Source organism: Bufo bufo, chromosome 3 (genome assembly GCF_905171765.1).
Source record: "Bufo bufo chromosome 3, aBufBuf1.1, whole genome shotgun sequence".
NCBI classification, from domain to species: domain Eukaryota; kingdom Metazoa; phylum Chordata; class Amphibia; order Anura; family Bufonidae; genus Bufo; species Bufo bufo.
Genome location: NC_053391.1, coordinates 635565985 through 635584321, shown reverse-complemented (window position 1 = coordinate 635584321; position 18337 = coordinate 635565985). Strand labels below are relative to the sequence as shown.

The following is an 18337-nucleotide window of genomic DNA, read 5'->3' as shown; positions in this document are numbered from 1 at the left end:
AAAAGCTATGACTGCAATCATGTTATATGATGTTATATCTGTACCTAGTAATTAGTTGTTTTCTCTTTGAACTTAGTCTTTAACCACAAACTTCTAGTGGAAATTGAAGACCACCATGTGATAGCATCCCTGAGAACCAACATTGAGATCCTATAGGTGAAAGTGATGTTCCAGTATTTTACTATTGATGGCCTATCCTCAGGACAGGCCATCAATATGTGATCAGTGGGGGGGGGGGGGGGGGGGGGGTCCAACACCCTGTATCCCTGCCAGATGGCTGTTCATAGTAGCTCCGGTGCTGAAAGTTACCGCCAGAACTACACCACTCTGTAGTGGACGGAGCTGGTTATCATTCATTTCAATGATCAGCGCTGTAGTGATCAGCTTCAGTCACTACACAATGGATAGTTAGGTAGTTCTGGCTTTATCTTCTGGCGTCTGAGCTACTAGATAACAGCTGATTGGCAGGGGTGTAGGGTGTTGGACTGTTGATGGTCTAACCTGAATATAAGCCAAGTCATGGACCTTTATGTCATATCCACAGGATATGCGGATCCCACTTCATGCTATACTTTTTTTTTACTGGATGTCTCTGTAGCAAAGTCTATAATGCTAGTCGATACAGTGAAAAAAGTATACCAATGCATACCTCTGCAGAATATCTCAAAAGGACATTCTTTTGGCATGTTTTGGATTGTTTGGCCCTATGGATACATCACCTTCCTTGATATATATTAAAGTAATAACTCTAACTGATCCACATACAATTTTAGTGTCTGCCTGAAAGATTTTATATATCACATACTCACAATATAAAGTTTTCCATTATAAACGGATATGAGAACAATGTGTGAACAGACCCCTGGGTTGGGTAAGTGCTAAAGAGAGCTTGTCAGAGGGTAAATGCAGTCGAGTGGTTCTCATGTAAATGCCCCAGGCTGAGTGGTTGCTACATCAGCAACTTTCTTAAATGATGAAGCGTGTCCAGTGGCAAATTAAATAGACCATAGTCCCTGAGCTGTGTCCCAAACTTACAGACCCCAGACCAAGCCTTCTAAACGAATACAGAGCTCAGACAAGACCCTACACCTTACATTCTGCCCCTCTGTGGTGCCTCACTGATGCTCTGCATTCTGGATTCAGTACCTGTACAGATATGGTCATGTGACTATATCTGTGCAGGTCCTCCAACAGTAACAGGACCTGCACACATATGGTCATGTGACCATATATGCACAGGTCTTTCTGCAGGTCCTACACAGATTAGTGCCAGGGATCAAGCAGTTTTCTCACAGCTTCTGTCATGATTATTGGCATATTGCAACAAAACTGTCCCAGCAGTCTTGTGAATCGATGTTGGGTGGCTAAGACATCAACAGCTTTCTTTGACAGAGATAGTGTTCGGCTATACCACTTCCCTCTGCCCTCAACGCTAGCCACATGCCTCAGTTGCACCAAAGCTATACTCCTGTATTTGAGGCAAAAAGTTGCAGAACAATTTGTGACTATTACAAGGACTTTATCAAAGAAGTAAATAGTTACAGATATGGCAGCAATGTTTTAACCCTACATAATTAGCTGCATCTTTGTCAAGACCCAGCAATTTAAGTAGGGTCGACACATTGCTGCTATATCTGCATACGATCATGGTATAATGGCTCAAATAAAGGTAGCATTGCAACTGGATGCCTTTTCTAAAAGAACTTGACCATGTTTGAATTCAGTGGTGTAACTAGAAATGACTGTGCCCTACAACAAATTTTTGAATGAGGTCCCCCCCCCCCCACTAGAAACTTGTTTGTAACTTCCAAATCCCATTGAACCCCCAATCCTGTGGCTAGTCAAGATTATGCTCTCAGACGAGGCCCGGGAGCCGCTCAGTCCATTTCCTACAGTGTCACTGTATATAATGTCATGGTATAATACTGTTGAGGGGGGCCCTGACAATAACATTTTTTAGTCCTCCTCCTGGGTGTGCCCTTTCTGAGTTTGGGCCCTAAAGCAACGACTTCCCCTGCTTCCCCTATAGTTAAACCCCTGTTTGAATTCTTGTGATTGTCATGCAACCTCTCAGGGAAATGTTGAAGTTGCAACCAGCATGAAGACCTGGTCTAAGTCGATACCTTTAATACTATATCTCTATAAATTTTGCATTTTTCATTGCAGGTGGCTCATATATGATGGAACAAGAAGAAAATAAGAGAACAAGGACAGCTTACACAAGAGCACAGCTTCTGGAGCTGGAAAAAGAATTCCTCTTTAACAAATACATCTCAAGGCCAAGGAGAGTTGAGTTGGCCGTCATGCTGAACCTGACCGAAAGACACATAAAGATCTGGTTTCAGAACCGAAGGATGAAGTGGAAGAAGGAAGAAGACAAGAAGAGAGGACGAGGAAGTGACCCCGAACAAGACTCTGTGGTGTCCTCTGCTGATATTATAAAGGATGAGTCTCAGTGTATGGGAAACACACTACCCACCAGAGACTTGGTGCTGTCACCACCATTGCCAACTTCTTCATCCTCACAAGCCAACTCTATGACATCCTCCAAACAAGCTGAAAAGCGATAGAGATAAATCTTTTCCGTTGACTCTAAAGTATTACAGCATATTGAACTCAATAGACTTAGTTAACATAGATCAGGCCATGCAATGGTCCTGGCTATTATGTGTAAATGTGACCTATGCTTTATGTAGTCATTATTGACAAAGTTTCACATTATATGTATTGAAAGTGTTCTGTAGTACAATGCATAATGGACAGCAGAAATATGAAGATCATATCTTATAAATATCATCATTCAACTAGCTTTAAGCAGAGGCTGATTTTTGTATTAGCTTTTTCCTTTAAATGGTCACTAACTTTTCACACAACTTTGCAAAAATCAATAATACAAGCAATCACAGGAAACTTTTTAATATGTTTTATCAGTGAGAAATGTCTAGCTCTCTATGTTTTATGCTGTTTACCACTCCATTCCTCCTTGTTTTTAATTTGGAAAAATGCTTTACTTCTGGTCATATTACATGTGTCAATTCAAGTCTATAGGGAGGGGTGTGAGCTGCAGCATTAGTGAGACAGAACTCCAAGAGAGACACTAAAGAGATAGCACAGCTACATAGAAAGTTTCTATCTCAGCACAAGTACTTAGTACACAAACATACAGGTCAGAACGTCTCTGTAATGTCCTCTACGATCCTGTAGCTGCTTCTGACTGACTGTGAGACAGTTAGGCCTCTTTCACACGGGCGTTGCGGGTGACGTGCGGGAAAAGATGCGGGTGCGTTGCAGGAAAATGTGCGATTTATCCCCGCGAGTGCAAAGAGTTTCAATGCGTTTTGCACGCGCATGAGAAAAATCGGCATGTTTGGTACCCAGACCCGAACCCGGAGTTCTTCACAGAAGTTCGGGTTTGGGTTAGGTGTTGTGTAGATTTTATTATTTTCGCTTATAACATGGTTATAAGGGAAAATAATAGCATTCTTAATACAGAATGCTAAGTAAATTAGGGATGGATGGGTTAAAAAAAGATATAATATTAAACTCACCTCATCCACTTGTTCGCGCAGCCCGGCTTCTCTTTCTTCTTCTTTGATGACCTGGGAGGAAAAGGACCTTTGGTGACATCACAGCACTCATCACATGGTCCGTCACATGATCCATCACCATGGTGATGGACCATGTGATGAGCGCAGTGACGTCACCAAAGGTCCTTTTCCTCCCAGGTCATCAAAGAAGAAGAAAAAAGAGAAGCCGGGCTGCGCGAACAAGTGGATGAGATGAGTTTAATTATTTTTATTTTTTTTTCAACCCCGCCGTCCCTAATTTACTATGCATTCTGTATTAAGAATGCTATTTTCCCTTATAACCATGTTATAAGGGAAAATAATAAAGATTGGGTCCCCATCCCGATCGTCTCCTAGCAACCATGCGTGAAAATCGCACCGCATCCGCACTTGCTTGTGGATGCTTGCGATTTTCACACAGCCCCATTCACTTCTATTGGGCCTGCGTTGCGTGAAAAACACACAATATAGAGCATGCTGCGATTTTCATGCAACGCACAATTGATGCGTGAAAATCACCACTCATGTGCACAGCCCCATAGAAATGAATGGATCCGGATTCAGTGCGGGTGCAATGCGTTCATCTCACGCATTGCACCCGCGCGGAAAACTCGCCCGTGTTAGGAAGGAGATTCTCCTCTACTTTCGGTGTGCAGTAGATGGCAGCTGGTCTCCACCGACCATGTCTGAGAAAGATGAAAACTAGATATTCTCTATGTACAGAAGAAAACTTCTACAAAATGCCAGATGCAAGTGACATAATGGCCAAAAATATTGTTTTTCCTGAAGTACACAAACCGTGCTACTGATTAATGTAAAGTTTGCTGAAAGGTTAGTGACACTTTTGCTAGGGGTATGTGGGCAAGAGTTCTGCTCAGGTTTATCCTGTACCTTTGCCACATGCGTGTTGTGTACCTCACATGGTATTCTGCCTTCAATAGACATTGGGTTACAAGAAGCCCAGATATCTGGCTGTCCTTCCATTTTAGGTGGGGTGGCCTTTATCAGCACCTGGAGGCCTATTATAAAGTTCGCTATAGATTACCTACTCCTCTATATATATGCCCCAACTGTACCTCTCCCCCTATTTAAACCATATAAAAGTATTATGAGAGAGCAGATTGTGTATAGCAGGGGTCAGCAAACTGTGGCACACGCACCAGAGGTGACACGCAGACCACATTCTGCTGGCTTTTCAGTCATGTCGCCATTTGTTACGCGCTATATCTTAATGAAAAAAAGACCCTTCATATGTGCCACACATGACATGTGTGCTAGGCCCGTCCCTCACACTTCCTGCCCCGGCCTCCACAGAGGAACAATAGCAGGTTGTGGGACTCTGCTACACTGCTGTTCCTCCTCAGGACTGCCACAGAAAGGTATCTGAAGAGACTGGGGATGGGGAGAGCGTGGTGAGCTTGGGGAGATAGGGGAACGAGTTCTGTGACCAGTTTGGAGGTGGGGGGAGGATAGTGAAATGGGGGAACGAGTACTGTGACCAGTTTGGAGGTGGGAGGGAGGATGGTGAACTTGGTGGAATAGGGAAACGAGTACTGTGACTAGTTTGGGGGATGGATGAGGATAGTGAAATGGGAGAGCAAGCACTGTGACAAGTTTGGGGGTGGGGGTGAGAGATAGTGAAATGGGGGAACGAGCACTGTGACTAGTTTGGGGGTGGATGAGGATGATGAGCTTGCATGTTATTGCTAGGGGGATGATGAGGAGTCAACTTTCTAATATTGGGGGCGATGGTGATCGTGCATTTGATTGCTGGGGGAGAATGATGGGGAGCAAGCTTTCTGACTACTTGGGAAGTGGAGGGGATGGTGAGCCTGCATGTGATTCTTGGGGGGAAGGGGGTGGCAGGGGGATGGTGAGCGTGGAGATTAGGAGCTGGTTATGATGGGAAACCAGCTTTCTGACTACTTTCCGCCATATACTGGTCCCCCATATATTGGTCACTTAGGCAGATTGAGATGAGCAGTGATATGCTTTATCATCCATATATTTACTGGAAGGCAATTTTCCTAAAAAGTTAGAAGTCAGGCAGTGTTGTTGAGAATTCTGGGATGCAGCTAGTAAATATCTGGTTTACATCACAGGTTTGTATTATATGACTTTGTATGACACGGCACACCGAGAGCTTCAGCTTAGATTTTTTTTATGGCACTCCGTACAAAAAAAGGTTGCCGACCCCTGGTGTATAGCAAAAGACTCAAAGTGTGAAAGGATGTATAAGCAACGTCCCTCTCACTGCAGTAAAGTCTTTATACCTTAGAGTCCATTGCTTGACCTTGTAGATTCTGGAACTTCTAGTAATTTATTTTCTCTCTGGAATACTGTAGAGAAGAGATGGCTTTCTTGATGCACATGTATCAGAGTTAGTGACTCTCTGGCACTCAGGCCTAATCTTCTCAGGAGTGAACACATGTAGCTCCTCTCTCTTCCTCAGCTAACACTAGACTCCACTAGGGGCAAACCTAAGTCCACCTCCCAGCTTTCAACAAGTCAGGATTGTTAAAAAAATGGGTACAATGTAATACAACATTATATAGAACCAAATAACATTAATTACAATAACCAATTTGGAAGTACCCAATTCTGGGGTTTCTACAGTTTTTTCGTACATGCTCAATGAGGGGCGGTTCTTCATGGGAAAGGGATGAAGCCTGAGATGTACCATTTTGCGTCAAAATTGCTCCACAAATCTTGCGTAAAAGTGTGTTTCAAAGTAAGCCAAGCAATAGTTGGTATAGAGTCAGAGAAAAGAACCTCCCTGTACCACATTTATCATCCAGCCCGAGACCCTGTGATAAATCTGGTGCCGGTCTAGACAGCTGGTGCCAGTCTAAGCTTACTCCATTTTTAGGACTAGTAAATCTGGTACATTGTTTCATCTCAAACTACACCCCTTTCCATTAACCCACACCACTTCTTCATAAATAGAACTTTATGAAATATTATGCACTAGAAATGCACTAAATCTTGGCACATTTTACGGTAAGGTCTGGGCACAATCTTACTGTGTAGTAAATTTGCCCCCATTACATTACGGTCATTAAAGTCATCAAGATCTGACCACTAACGTCCATGGCCAGCTCTAATAGTTTGGTATTCAATATTCGTGGAGACTTTAGGTTTGCCCTAAAGGTGCCCATAGGCCTTCAATGGCTGGGGCCAACAGTTATCTCTCCTAAATACCCCCCCCCCCCTAATTATACACAGTGGAGAATATCATTTATTTTAATGAGGAGAGAGGAGAAAGCTGCTATGACACTTCTAGTGGTGGCTTATCTCCCAAAGGAAAAAAAAAAAGATCCAAAGACCCCCAATCCTTCTCTCCCCAGACATCATTCTGTCTGGGGAGAGTAGGGAGTTCCCATGCACATTAGACCATTGGCTGGTCCTGCCAAAAACAATGTGTTCAGCAGTCAATTGTATGAGGTGTATGAAGGCCTTCACTGTGCTCATTATATCCCCTTTGTCCTTTCTAATGCACCTGATCAGTCTGACACTGATGTTTCCTCCACAGCACTTTGCAGGGATTTTACATGAATGAACTCCAGAAGTATTTCTGTTATATGACTGTATTGTAACACTAGGCTCAGTGTGTGACTTTGTGACACAATATTTGTAAATTCGCTTTGAGAATTAAAATGATGCAAATGAACACAGCCGCTCAGACTGATCCAACAGAGTACCAGAGGATTCTCCGGTGGGCCCACGCTCTAATGCCATAGTGGGCCCCAAAGGTCCATGGGAAGAAAAACCTTTGGAGCCTTAGGGTTTATTTCTTTGAATCAAAACCTATTAGACTTTATTGATGATATAGGGTTTGGGCTTTGAGAATAATTTCCTCTGGTGGACCCAAGGAGCCCCAGTCTGATGGTGCAAATGAGCAGAAGCATACACAGGTATCATCGGGGGCCCAAAGCACAACTTAGTAATGGCATCCCCTTCTTGTGATATTTCTGCTGTTTTATTATGTGGAGGAATTTTTAATAAGTAAAAAAAAAGTTACACTCCATCTCACCCACTTTACCTGATTTCTATGAAAAAGTGGAACAGGTTCTTCATAGACATAGAAACAGAAACATAGAATGTGTCGGCAGATAAGAACCATTTGGCCCATCTAGTCTGCCCAATATACTGAATACTATGAATAGCCCCTGGCCCTATCTTATATGAAGGATGGCCTTATGCCTATCCCATGCATGCTTAAACTCCTTCACTGTATTTGCAGCTACCACTTCTGCAGGAAGGCTATTCCATGCATCCACTACTCTCTCAGTAAAGTAATACTTCCTGATATTAGAACTAGCTGACTGCCTCAAATACTTCTGTTCAGTTTTTACAAAGGAAAATGAAGGAAAAGGACCTCAGTTAGGAAAGAAGACTAATGAAGGTTCTAAGTCAGCTGTCTAAAATTAATACAAATAAGTCACAGGGGCCTGATGGGATACACCCAAAGCTATTAAAAGAGCTCAGCGGTGAACTAGCAAAACCATTAACAGATTTATTTAACCAATCACTGGCAACAGGAGTCGTCCCAAAAGATTGGAAATTGGCAAATGTTGTGCCCATTCACAAGAAAGGTAGTAGGGAGGAAGCGGGCAACTACACTGCGTGCAGAATTATTAGGCAAATGAGTATTTTGACCACATCATCCTCTTTATGCATGTTGTCTTACTCCAAGCTGTATAGGCTCGAAAGCCTACTACCAATTAAGCATATTAGGTGATGTGCATCTCTGTAATGAGAAGGGGTGTGGTCTAATGACATCAACACCCTATATTAGGTGTGCATAATTATTAGGCAACTTCCTTTCCTTTGGCAAAATGGGTCAAAAGAAGGACTTGACAGGCTCAGAAAAGTCAAAAATAGTGAGATATCTTGCAGAGGGATGCAGCACTCTTAAAATTGCAAAGCTTCTGAAGCGTGATCATCGAACAATCAAGAGTTTCATTCAAAATAGTCAACAGGGTCGCAAGAAGCGTGTGGAAAAACCAAGGCGCAAAATAACTGCCCATGAACTGAGAAAAGTCAAGCGTGCAGCTGCCAAGATGCCACTTGCCACCAGTTTGGCCATATTTCAGAGCTGCAACATCACTGGAGTGCCCAAAAGCACAAGGTGTGCAATACTCAGAGACATGGCCAAGGTAAGAAAGGCTGAAAGACGACCACCACTGAACAAGACACACAAGCTGAAACGTCAAGACTGGGTCAAGAAATATCTCAAGACTGATTTTTCTAAGGTTTTATGGACTGATGAAATGAGAGTGAGTCTTGATGGGCCAGATGGATGGGCCCGTGGCTGGATTGGTAAAGGGCAGAGAGCTCCAGTCCGACTCAGACGCCAGCAAGGTGGAGGTGGAGTACTGGTTTGGGCTGGTATCATCAAAGATGAGCTTGTGGGGCCTTTTCGGGTTGAGGATGGAGTCAAGCTCAACTCCCAGTCCTACTGCCAGTTTCTGGAAGACACCTTCTTCAAGCAGTGGTACAGGAAGAAGTCTGCATCCTTCAAGAAAAACATGATTTTCATGCAGGACAATGCTCCATCACACGCGTCCAAGTACTCCACAGCGTGGCTGGCAAGAAAGGGTATAAAAGAAGAAAATCTAATGACATGGCCTCCTTGTTCACCTGATCTGAACCCCATTGCGAACCTGTGGTCCATCATCAAATGTGAGATTTACAAGGAGGGAAAACAGTACACCTCTCTGAACAGTGTCTGGGAGGCTGTGGTTGCTGCTGCACGCAATGTTGATGGTGAACAGATCAAAACACTGACAGAATCCATGGATGGCAGGCTTTTGAGTGTCCTTGCAAAGAAAGGTGGCTATATTGGTCACTGATTTGTTTTTGTTTTGTTTTTGAATGTCAGAAATGTATATTTGTGAATGTTGAGATGTTATATTGGTTTCACTGGTAAAAATAAATAATTGAAATGGGTATATATTTGTTTTTTGTTAAGTTGCCTAATAATTATGCACAGTAATAGTCACCTGCACACACAGATATCCCCCTAAAATAGCTAAAACTAAAAACAAACTAAAAACTACTTCTAAAAATATTCAGCTTTGATATTAATGAGTTTTTTGGGTTCATTGAGAACATGGTTGTTGTTCAATAATAAAATTAATCCTCAAAAATACAACTTGCCTAATAATTCTGCACTCCTTGTATAGGCCAGTAAGCCTGACATCAATAGTGGGGAAATTAAGGAGAGGATTGTGGAACATCTAAAATCCCATGGATTAAAAGATGAAAAACAGCATGGGTTTACTTCAGGGAGATCATGTCAAACTAATCTTATTGATTTTTTTGATTGGGTGACTAAAATAATAGATGGCGGAGGTGCAGTAGACATTGCTTATCTGGACCTTAGTAAGGCTTTTGATACTGTCCCACATAGAAGGCTTATCAATAAATTGCAGTCTTCGTGCGTGGACTCCCATATTGTTGAATTGATTAGGCAGTGGCTGAGGGACAGACAGCAGAGGGTTGTAGTCAATGGAGTATATTCAGACCATGGTCTTGTTACCAGTGGGGTACCTCAGGGATCTGTTCTTGGACCCATATTGTTTAATATCTTTATCAGCGAAATTGCAGAAGGCCTCGATGGTAAGGTGTGTCTTTTTGCTGATGACACAAAGATTTGTAACAGGGTTGATGTTCCTGGAAGGATACACCAAATGGAAAAGGATTTAGGAAAACTAGAGGAATGGTCAAAAATCTGGCAACTAAAATTTAATGTTGATAAGTGCAAGATAATGCACCTGGGGCGTAAAAACCCAAGAGCAGAATATAAAATCAGTGATACAGTCCTAACCTCAGTATCTGAGGAAAGGGATTTAGGGGTCATTATTTCAGAAGACTTAAAGGTAGGCAGACAATGTCATAGAGCAGCAGGAAATGCTAGCAGAATGCTTGGGTGTATAGGGAGAGGCATTACCAATAGAAAGAGGGAGGTGCTCATGCCGCTCTACAGAGCACTAGTGAGACCTAATTTGGAGTATTGTGCACAGTACTGGAGACCATATCTCCAGAAGGATATTGATACTTTGGAGAGAGTTCAGAGAAGAGCTACTAAACTAGTACATGGATTGCAGGATAAAACTTACCAGGAAAGATTAAAGGACCTTAACATGTATAGCTTGGAAGAAAGACAAGACAGAGGGGATATGATAGAAACCTTTAAATACATAAAGGGAATAAACAAGGTAAAAGAGGAGAGAATATTTAAAAGAAGAAAAAACTGTTACAAGAGGACATAGTTTTAAATTAGAGGGGCAAAGGTTTAAAAGTAATATCAGGAAGTATTACTTTACTGATAGAGTAGTGGATGCATGGAATAGCCTTCCTGCACAAGTGGTAGCTGCAAATACAGTGAAGGAGTTTAAGCATGCATGGGATAAGCATAAGGCCATCCTTCATATTAGATAGGGCCAAGGGCCCTAGTATTCAGTATATTGGGCAGACTAGATGGGCCAAATGGTTCTTATCTGCCGACACATTCTATGTTTCTATGTTTCTATATTGCTCTTAAACCTTTGCCCCTCTAGTGTTATTCACGTTAGAAAAAAGACGACTGAGGGGAGATCTAATTACTATGTATAAATATATCAGGGGTCAGTACAGAGATCTATCCCATCATCTATTTATCCCCAGGACTGTGACTGTGACTGTGACGAGGGGACATCCTATGCGTTTGGAGGAAAGAAGGTTTGTACACAAACATAGAAAAGGATTCTTTACGGTAAGAGCAGTGAGACTATGGAACTCTCTGCCTGAGGAGGTGGTGATGGTGAGTACAATAAAGGAATTCAAGAGGGGCCTGGATGTGTTTCTGGAGTGTAATAATATTACAGGCTATAGCTACTAGAGAGGGGTCGTTGATCCAGGGAGTTATTCTGCCTGATTGGAGTCGGGAAGGAATTTTTTATTCCCCTAAAGTGAGGAAAATTGGCTTCTACCTCACAGGTTTTTTTTTGCCTTCCTCTGGATCAACTTGCAGGATAACAGGCCGAACTGGATGGACAAATGTCTTTTTTCGGCCTTATGTACTATGTTACTATGTTGCTATGTTAATTTAAAACTATGTCCTCTTGTAGCAGTTTTTCTTCTTTTAAATATTCTCTCCTCTTTTACCTTGTTAATTCCCTTTATGTATTTAAAAGTTTCTATCATATCCCCTCTGTCTCGTCTTTCTTCCAAGCTATACATGTTAAGGTCCTTTAATCTTTCCTGGTAAGTTTTATCCTGCAATCCATGTACCAGTTTAGTAGCTCTTCTCTGAACTCTCTCCAAAGTATCAATATCCTTCTGGAGATGTGGTCTCCAGTACTGCGCACAATACTCCAAATGAGGTCTCACTAGTGCTCTGTAGAGCGGCATGAGCACCTCCCTCTTTCTACTGGTAATGCCTCTCCCTATACACCCAAGTATTCTGCTAGCATTTCCTGCTGCTCTATGACATTGTCTGCCTACCTTTAAGTCTTCTGAAATAATGACCCCTGAATCCCTTTCCTCAGATACTGAGGTTAGGACTGTATCACTGATTTTATATTCTGCTCTTGGGTTTTTACGCCCCAGGTGCAATATCTTGCACTTATCAACATTAAATTTTAGTTGCCAGATTTTTGACCATTCCTCTAGTTTTCCTAAATCCTTTTCCATTTGGTGTATCCCTCCAGGAACATCAACCCTGTTACAAATCTTTGTGTCATCAGCAAAAAGACACACCTTACCTTCGAGGCCTTCTGCAATTTCGCTGATAAAGATATTAAACAATATGGGTCCTAGAACAGATCCCTGAGGTACCCCACTGGTAACAAGACCATGGTCTGAATATACTCCATTGACTACAACCCTCTGTTTTCTGTCCCTCAGCCACTGCCTAATCCATTCAACAATATGGGAGTCCAAGCACAAAGACTGTAATTCATTGATAGGCCTTCTATGTGGGACAGTATCAAAAGCCTTACTAAAGTCTAGATAAGCGATGTCTACTGCACCTCCGCCATCTATTATTTTAGAGAAGATACAAGCGGCACTTCTGCTTTCAGCGGTGCGGTGCGCGCGTCCCGGGAGGAAGATCCACAGATAATGGTATAGTAAGGACCAGCACTCGCTTCAGTAATAATTTCAAATAGATTTAATGGTCACATACAAATGATAAGTGACGCGTGCGTTTCGGCTACTGTGAGCCTTTGTCAAAACCTAGTGTGTACAAGTTACAGACAATTTAAATAGACCGCGATAGAGCAGGAAATGACATCAGGTTACCATGGCAACATTGTAAACAAAGGACACAACAATGCAGAGATAATGATAGAACAGGTGGATGAGCAGCTGACATTAATTGCTTGATAGGGCACCAGGCTAGGCACTGCTGTAAGCTGTGAATCATATAATGCTGGGGATGTAATATAACATGCTGGATGCTAGTTATTATAACAAACTAATTCAGAGAAAAAAAGAGAAAAAAGAGCATAATTAATTCACAGTACACCATGCTTTACACTGCCACATTTTGCTAAACCTTGTTATATGATGCAAAATACTGAATGCAGCGGTGCTGCTATTATGCGTGGTAAACTTACGCTCTGATCAAGCACTGAATGATATATTTCCAAAGATATAATATAACATGCTGGATGCTAGTTACTATAGCAAACTAATTCAAAAGAAAAAAGAGGAAAAAGAACATAATTAATGCACAGTACACCATGCTTTACACTGCCACATTTTGCTAAACCTTGTGATATAATGCAAAATACTGAATGCAGCGGTGCTGCTATTATGCGTGGTACACTTACGCCCTGATCAAGCACTAAATGATATAGATTGGAGTCAAGTTCTCTGTGGAAGAAAGAAAGAGGGAACATGTTGAGAGAGTCACTGCACAATAAAGTTTATAAAAAACTGTTTAAGTCATAATCACGATTTAATCCCTTTGGTTCTAGGGTTTGGAGGCGATGGATCCAGAAGGCTTCTCTTTTTTTGAGCATTCTACACCTGTCTCCTCCTCTCCTGGGCAGTGATACGTGCTCTATAATCTGGAAGCGTAGCTGGGAAATGGCATGTCGGTGTTCCTCAAAATGATGTGGGATGGGGAGTAGTAAATTTTTCTTTCTAATAGTAGATTTGTGTTTACAGAAACGGTCTTTCATCCTCATGGAGGTCTCACCGACATACACAAGACCACAGGGACACTTCAGGAGATAGACAACGAAATTACTATTACAAGTAAAGAAGCCATTTATTTTAAATTTTTCCCCTGTGTATGGGTGGGTGAAGTGTTCCCCTTTAATGACACTAGAGCAGTGTATACATTGAAGGCATGGGTATGTCCCATTCTTGGGTGTTGAGAGGGTGGCCTGGCGCTGGGTATGTCTGTCACTACCTACATCAGCCCTGACTAGGATGTCTCGGATGTTTTTGCACCTTTTGTAGCATATCATAGGGGGAGATTGAAATTCCGTGACATTGGGGTAGGCTCTGCTGAGAATACTCCAATGTTTGTTGAGGATAGTCCTGCATTTGTTGACCCAGGGGTGGTATTTCACCACAAAAGGGACCCGTGGCGGTTTAACACTAGTAGTGGTACTGTCTTTAGGCGGTTTCGCCTGTTGTGTATTTAACAGATCTCGCGGATAGACTCTGTCACGGAATTTGTCTAACATTTCCTCCTGACGCGCCGTTCTCATGTCGGTGTCAGACACTATCCTATTCACTCTCTGTAGTTGTGAATAGGGAAGTGATTTTTTGACTGCAGGTGGATGGTTGCTGGTGAAGTGCAGCAGACTGTTGCGGTCAGTATCCTTGGTGTACAGGTCTGTATGTATCTGTCCCTTCTCATCTTTTATGACCCAAGTGTCAAGGAAATTAATTTTAGACATATCTGAATGCATGGTGAACTGCAGTTCCTTCCACACAGAGTTGATGTAATTCATGAATTGTTCGAGGGTTCGAATGTCGCCCCGCCACACGCAAAATATGTCATCGATAAATCGTCTCCAGAAAATGCAGTGGTCCTTATATAAAGTGTCATCATATATATATTCTTTTTCGAACCATGACATATAACAGTTTGCATAAGGCGGTGCGGCATTCGAACCCATCGCGGTCCCCCGCTGCTGGCGAAAAAAAGTGTCCTGAAATAGGAAGTAATTTTCATGCAGTATGGTGGTGAGCAAACTTAGGAAAAAGTTTTTTTCATTGTCATTATAGGTGGATAATGCCAACAACCATTCAACTGCCCTAATGCCTTTCACATGTTCAATGGATGTATAGAGGCTACATACATCAAATGTAGCCAATATATCACTTTCCAAGAGTTGGAGATCACGTATTTGTCTCAGGAAATCATTGGTGTCAAGTAGATATGATGGTGCTTTTTTGGTAAGTGGAGTAAGTGCTTTTTCTAGAATAATAGCTGGGGCTGACAAGATGGAATCTGTGAGTGCTACAATAGGGCGTCCTGGGGGGCTGGTGAGGGATTTGTGCACCTTTGGTAATGTGTAGAATACAGGTGTGGTGGGGTGTTGATGTATAATGTATTCCCCCATTTTCACATCAATGGTATTGTTTTTAATGTAGTCATTAGTGATTGCCTGTAGCTTAGCTTTAATAGTATATACAGGGTCAGAGGTCAATGACTGATATGTATCAACATCAGATAACTGTTGCAAAATCTCCCCCACATAGTACTCTCTATCCAGCACGACCAGGGCTCCCCCTTTGTCTGCAGGTTTCACTATTATAGATTTATCCTCCAACAATTGTACAAGAGCATCTCTTTCTAGAGGTGATAAATTTTGTGACATATGATAATCCCCTGTCCGGAGACCATGCATATTCTTGGAGATGTCACGTTGTACCAGAGATATAAACGTTTCAATGGGATGGTACGTTTTTGGTGGTTGAAATCTACTTTTGGTCCTTAAACCAAATTGTTGCAAGGATAGTTTTGAAACGTCCATTGTCTCATTGGTACACTGTGATCCTGTCTCAGTAGCAAAGTGCGCTTTGAGCCGCAGGTTACGAAAAAACCTTTGGCAGTCCATTTCCAGTTCAAATGTGTCTAAATGTCCAGTGGGGCTGAAGGATAAACCCTTCTGCAGCACTTGCATTTGAAGTGGACTTAAAATATTAGACGAAATGTTCAGGACTAAAGATGTGTCTGTACCTGTGAGCGCGTGGTCCTCGGTGCGTCTATTATTTTAGTCACCCAATCAAAAAAATCTATAAAATTAGTTTGACATGATCTCCCTGAAGTAAACCCATGCTGTTTTTCATATGGCACTCATATATCTGGAGAATTTACTTCAACACTCGTATTTTACTATATTAATTTAATATTTCATAAATCACAATATTGGTTAATAAAAGTCATAAATTTCATGTAAAATATACAATAAAAATAAAATAATGTATTATAGCATCACTAAAGCAACGTGTTGTGATTAATACCACTAAAATAGCGTAAAAAAGGAACAATATATAATCACATAGGCTTAGCAGCACCAGATAATATCCACCACAATCAATTGGACCGAATTTTTCAATTGTAATAGTTGCATACTATTATTATTGCATACTATTTTATCTCTATCCAAAGGTCAGCTTCACATATGGCTCAGTTCGAATAGTTAGTATGAATGGTAAGTGTTGAATATACCCGCACCATACGTTTTAGTAATTCATATTGTCACTGTATCATTATCATCTCTGTGTACAGTATAGTCCACAAGTTAATTGCGATGTTTAGTTGTGTGGGAATTCAGCTCTAGGTGGCGTCTCACCTGTTTAGAGCTATAATATTCCCTTACCTACAAATCAATGCGCGGCTTCCTCCTCTGGTCTCCGCTGCTTCAGCGTCCCTCGTGCTCCAATCCTGGTTTGTTCCAGTCGAGTGGAGGTGGATCGATCAAACTCCAGGCAGTTCTTTGGGGCACTTGTTTGTAAGTGGGACGGATCGGTTTCCCAATCGGCAGACGATAAAGAGGTAAATATGTAAATATTCTCCAGCGTACGCAAAGACAGTGGTGTTGCAAAGTCCAGATTCCTCCCAGACGCGTTTCGAAGTCCCATAGGTTACTGACTTCTTCCTCAGTGGTAACCTGGCCCATATTGCAATACCGTTTTTATATCCTATTTCCTAATTGGATCCGGTTAAAACCAAATCCTGACTTGGATCATGGCAAAGATCATAACAAAAACCCGGGCCAGATTGTGGTCAAAAAATCTGATTAAGACATAGTTGGTATTAAAATACAATCATTTAGGGGCATTACATCTCTTCTTATCATATAAGCATCACATAGATATGTTTCATTAGAATCTTACTTCCAAATACCCAAATCGCGGATTGCAATAATGATGCGATTTTTGTGCTTTTTATTTCCTCAATGCGTTTTTTTCTCTAATGCTGCTGAAATACCATCATTAACAACTGGGATGGAGGATTTCACGATAGCTATGTTCTTTTCTAATCTATACTCTTCTTTCTCTTTTTTGTGTTCGATATATCACTTCACCTTCACCTTATGGATACCTATGAGGGGATCCACAGTGTATATAGCATATATAAATACTAATAAGAAAAAATGAAAATAAAAATAATAGTGATACAAATAAAAATATAAATATAAAATATGAAGTATAAAGTATATGATATATAAAATATAGAAGGACTTATATTGGGCATGATGAACATGAGATTGCGGTCGATTTAGAGATGGGTGCCCTCCACCAAGGAGCTGTCGGACGTACGTAACAAAAATACCATCCGACAGCGCATCGGTGGACGGCATCCACCCAAGAGCTATTCAGGTCTATAAAAAACCAAAAATTTCGAGCTCGGCATTTAATACATGTGGGATAAGGGTATCCAACTCAAAAATCCATCTTGATTAAATTCTGGACATGGATCATATGATTAAATTCTTTATCATATGGATAAAATGTCCAGAATTGAATCAAGATGGATTTTTTAGTTAGATACCCTTATCCCACATGGATTAAATGCAGAGCTCGAAATTTTTGTTTTTTTATAGATCTGAATAGCTCTTGGGTGGATGCCGTCCACCGATGCGCTGTCGGATGGTATTTTTGTTACGTACGATTGACGGCTCCTTGGTGGAGGGCACCCATCTCTAAATCGACCGCAATCTCATGTTCATCATGCCTAATATAAGTCCTTCTATATTTTATATATCATATACTTTATACTTCATATTTTATATTTATATTTTTATTTGTATCACTATTATTTTTATTTTCATTTTTTCTTATTAGTATTTATATATGCTATATACACTGTGGATCCCCTCATAGGTATCCATAAGGTGAAGGTAAAGTGATAAATCGAACACAAAAAAGAGAAAGAAGGGTATAGATTAGAAAAGAACATAGCTATCGTGAAATCCTCCATCCCAGTTGTTAATGATGGTATTTCAGCAGCATTAGAGAAAAAAACGCATTGATCTTTGCCATGATCCAAGTCAGGATTTGGTTTTAACCGGATCCAATTAGGAAATAGGATATAAAAACGGTGTTGCAATATGGGCCAGGTTACCACTGAGGAAGAAGTCAGTAACCTATGGGACTTCGAAACGCGTCTGGGAGGAATCTGATCTTTGCAACACCACTGTCTTTGCGTACGCTGGAGAATATTTACATATTTACCTCTTTATCATCTGCCGATTGGGAAACCGATCCGTCCCACTTACAAACAAGTGCCCCATAGGACTGCCTGGAGTTTG

General features: G+C 41.4%; 1 protein-coding gene across 1 annotated transcript in view; it reads left to right on the top strand.

The window, feature by feature from the left end:
• The window catches only part of PDX1 (pancreatic and duodenal homeobox 1), a 48675-nt gene extending 46105 nt beyond the window's left edge, over nucleotides 1-2570 (top strand). The window contains exon 2 of the mRNA XM_040422612.1: nucleotides 2167-2570. Coding sequence (XP_040278546.1) covers nucleotides 2167-2570 — 404 coding nt within the window. The remainder of the gene's footprint in view (nucleotides 1-2166) is intronic.
• The last annotated feature ends 15767 nt before the right edge of the window (nucleotides 2571-18337 follow it).